The 4493-nt window shown below is 36.9% G+C and overlaps 1 protein-coding gene across 1 annotated transcript; it reads right to left on the bottom strand.

Annotated features, from left to right (window-relative positions):
* Positions 1-2065: 2065 nt before the first annotated feature.
* LOC117171107 (uncharacterized protein K02A2.6-like) lies at positions 2066-2740 on the bottom strand. The gene has a single exon (XM_033358159.1). It carries the CDS (start codon positions 2738-2740, stop codon positions 2066-2068), a length of 675 nt encoding a protein of 224 aa, XP_033214050.1.
* Positions 2741-4493: the final 1753 nt, after the last annotated feature.

Below are 4493 nucleotides of genomic sequence, written 5' to 3'. Positions count from 1 at the left end.
CCCCCCTAGAGGTTCACAACCTCTGTACACTAGTGATGCTAATATGATAGATTAAACCAGTGATATAGCGTCTCACGCGGCGAAATGTCCTGAACCTCTAATCGTCCAAGCGTTACATTTTGCGAGTATTACTTAAAATTGTTGAAGGCGTACTAGTTTTTGCATTTTTAACAATATTTGGGACTAGACTTCAATAAGAAAATATAATATCTTTTTCGCAGATAAAATATGTACGACTTCCTACTGCGAGTAAACTAGTGAAATGTTATGGAGTGCCAATGAGACACTTCGATCTATTTCAATTAGTGACATTTCACTGAAAACCAGGCAGAGATTACTGGTTCAGTTTGAGAGAGCCTAAGATCGTCAGCTCTTTTCCACGTATCTTGATTCGTCGTCTGTTGTTACAAAAACGATTTTTTTTAATGACATTCACTAATTTTGTAAAAAAACTAATTTGGTTTATAAATAAAAAATTGTCTAAAATTTTCTTAGAATAAATTATTATTATTAAATTGTTATAAAATAAATTCCTCGTATTGAGAAGAAAAAAACCAGAACGAAAATGAGCGGATAAACTTGAAGCGGTAACGAGTCAACCCTTCAATGCATATCGCATATAATCGAGTCTCCATTCTGCGCAGAGGCCGAAAGGACCAGAGGAAGAGAGAAAAACATTGCCCCTCACGTCTGGTAATTGCTGGTATTTATAAGCAATACCCGTGACTACGGGTTATGGTGCTTTCCTAATTGTAGTATGGTAATACGTGCAATGGCCCATATTGACATGAACGATGCCTGTCATTAGCGGACCGACTCTGGATAACTGTTTTTAATTTCCTAGCCAAGTGAATTTCTGCGACCCTGGAGGGTGGATATTGCCACGAATCACTCATAACAACTTTTCTGGGCAAAAGCTACGGTGTTTCGTTCCGCTTTTATTAGTCTGCTTTTTTTGTGGAGGACATCTCTGGCCTCACCGTGCGTTCAGTGAAGGATCGTTCCACTTGGACTTCAAATATTATTCCTTTGTGAAAGTAATGTAAAAAAAGTTCTGTTTTTTATCCTTATACTCATCACTGCACTACACCTTATATTCCACATCCCTCAAATAGTTTGAAAGCCTGCTTTTGAGAGAGGCTTCCGTCTCCGAATCCACTGAAGACTCACACGGTTAGAAATATCTGATTGAATTTTCAACTACATGTGGTGGAAGTTTTATACAATTACGATTGTTAAAAGTTCAACTACTTGGGAATTAAAAATCATCTATACGTGTAATTAAAATTTCAACGATGTAGTTGGAAATTCAACAACACGTATGTAACTGAAATTTTAGTATAGCGAAAGTAAATTTATTTGGAAAACTTAGTGAATTTCAATGCATGTATAATTTTTCAGGGAATTGAATAGGTTTTGATTCAAGATTTGCAGATATTCAAAAATCTTAATTAAAACCAATGAAGATTCCTTAAAAATACTACACTTTGAAATTCACTAACTGTACCAAAAGTATTCTGGTAAGTACTCAAGAGTTATTTCGTACATTTTTCTCGTGAGATCCATGAGATTAATTAAGTGCATATAATATTTAGAAAAATTAGCAGTTTAAAAAGAAAAACAAAAGGCACATTGAAATTATACCAGCATAATTAATTTTTTCGTTCGTTTAGACCAATTTTTCGATACACATTTTTGTAATCATAACCTAAAAACGCATACAGCAGTTAGTACTCATAGTGTTCTATCTCTCCTCGACTACTCGGCGGTCCACCGGCTCGGCAACGCACACGCACTTTTATGATAGACACAACCGCTCCCTACGACGGCTCAAAGTCCAATGCCCCTTGCGTGTACGCACGAGACGGACTTTGTATAGGCACACAGATACACAAACACTACGTCTATTCCTTATTAACGTGTATTTAAATTATATTTTATTTTTTATTTAGAGTCAGGATTCTTGCTCAACACTCAAAATAAATCTCTTTTATAAATTGTTATACAATAGCATAATCATTTTTGTGTTGTTTTAATCAAGCCTTTACTGCTCTCCATAGCGGTTTTATCTTTCGACCTCTCCGTCTTGTTGTGACCAATAAGAAATGGTGTTAAAGAGCAATATATTGCATTCTTTACAGAATGATTCAAATTCATAACTGACGAACTGTTTCTCATTGTCTGGTGTGATCGAGATGGGATAACCTAACCTGATAAATATTTCCTTTAGCATTTTGATGATTTGAGAACTCGTGATAGTCTTCGTAATTTTTACCTCTTTATACCGATTGTAATAATCTACGATAACTAGTAGATAGTCGTTGTTAAGCAACGGTCCGAACAGATCCATGGCTACATCAATCCAAGGAGCCACAGGAAGTTCGCGCCTTTTCATTGGTATCGGGGGATTTGGTACACCCACTAAAGTACAGCTCCTACAGTTCTTTACTATGGTTTCGACATCCTTATCTATTCGTGGCCACCAAACTTTTGACCTGAGACATCCTTTCATAGCGACAATGCCTGGATGACCTTCATGTGCTGCATCTAAAGCAGCCTTCCTAAGTTCCTTCGGTATTACTATTTTACATCCTCTTAATAGTATGTTTCCATAGACACATAGTTCATGCTCGAAAATCTTGCATCCTTTCACCGATTCGTCCCAATCATGTTTATAAATACCCTTCTTTAAATTGCGAATTTCGGGATCGATTTCTGAAAACTTGATTATGTCTTTCATTGGTACTGCGAGTGGTCTTGATAGTTCGATAATTTGGTGAATATATGTGTCTTTTCCAGCCGGTAGAGTGTTTGAATATCTACACAATCGTGATAAGGGATCGGCAATATTCGTTTTACTAGGCTTGTATTTTGCCTCAAAATCATACGATTGTAACCTTAACACCCATATTTCTATCCGTGTGCAGAAGACCAAAAATTACTTCGAGCGGTTTGCGATCGGCAATAAGTTCAAAATGTTTTCCAAAAAGGTAAATATCAAAGTGCTCTACGCCTCAAACTAATGCCAATGCTTCTTTCTCTGTCTGGCTATATCAGCGCTCAAAATCTCCCAACGTTCTATTCCCGAAAGCAATAATTCTTGGCCCATTTGAGTGAATTTGTACCATTACGGCCCCAAGTCCAACTGGACTTGCATCGACAATCACCTGCGTCCTATCCAGAACATCGTAATATCCTAACGATTTTATTTTCGCTAATGTTTTTTGAGTTGACTAAATGCTTCATCCTGTTTTTTTAACCAAAACTTTTCTAGGTTTGTGTGTTTTCTCAATTTTTTCCTTAGAAGACCCTTTAGTGGTTCAGTCAGTGTGGCTAAATTCGGTATCCATTTGTTGATGTAAGTTATCAACCCCAAGAAACTTTGCAACTCTTCTAATGTCTCTGGAACTCTAAATTCGGCTGTGCTCTCGTTCTACGTATCTAACGGTTTGATTCCATTGATACTTAGCTCATGACCCAAAAAATGAATTTTCTCCACTTAATATGTGCTTTTCTCTTCATTCAGTAAAACGTTATTGTCTGCTATTGTTTGCAGAACCTTTTGTAGTCTCAAATCAAGTTCCTTTTCATCGTTCCCAAAAACCAAAATGTCGTCAATAAAATTAATGACTCCATCGCAGTTAATGAGCATTTTTACTAGTATCTTCTGCTAAAGTTCAGGTGCGCAGGTTATACCAAACATTATTCTTTTATACTGGTACAATCCTGGAGATGTTATGAAGGTTGTTATATGCCTAGATTCCGGGTGAATTTCTACTTGGTGAAAGGCACCTTCAATGTCCAGCTTACTAAAATATCTAGCTTTCTTTATTTTAGGTAAGAATTGATCCATGGAAGGCAATGGGTGGTTTTCTCGCATAATAGCAGTGTTTGTGCGCCTCATATCTACACATAACCGTAATCCACCGTTCTCTTTTATTATGGGTACAATAGGCGATACCCAATTTGAAGGTCTTCTCACTTCTTCGATTATATCAAGGTCCAACAATTCTTTGATTTTCTCCTTAACTTTTGATTCTAAAGGGATTGGTATTCTTCGATAAGGTTGCGAAACCGCGGTTACAGAGTCGTCAATAGGAATTTCTATTGAAATATCCTTGAACTGCGAGAATCTTTTCCTCTCTACTTGATTTACCCCGACGCATATTTTCAAAACTCCCAAACTCATTGCTGTTTCCCTACCTAATAGGTCTCTTGGTCCATCCTGAATGACGTAGAATGTAGTTTTCTCCTATTTTCCATTCACTTAGATTGTGGCTTTAAATGAACCCTTTACATACAAAGCAGTCTTGCTACCATAATCAAATAATGTTTTGTCTGGTTTACTGATCTGATTGTAAACTTTGATGTTTCTGCTCTCTAAAACACGCCACGTTTTATCTGTCAACAAGTATAATCTGCATCCCGAATCTACCAACATGGCAATAATTACACCACCTACTATGCATCCTGTCGTCACGTCAGCATCAATA

Source organism: Belonocnema kinseyi, chromosome 4 (assembly GCF_010883055.1).
Source record: "Belonocnema kinseyi isolate 2016_QV_RU_SX_M_011 chromosome 4, B_treatae_v1, whole genome shotgun sequence".
In the NCBI taxonomy this organism is placed as follows: Eukaryota; Metazoa; Arthropoda; class Insecta; order Hymenoptera; family Cynipidae; genus Belonocnema; species Belonocnema kinseyi.
This window is presented reverse-complemented; position numbering and strand designations above follow the sequence as displayed.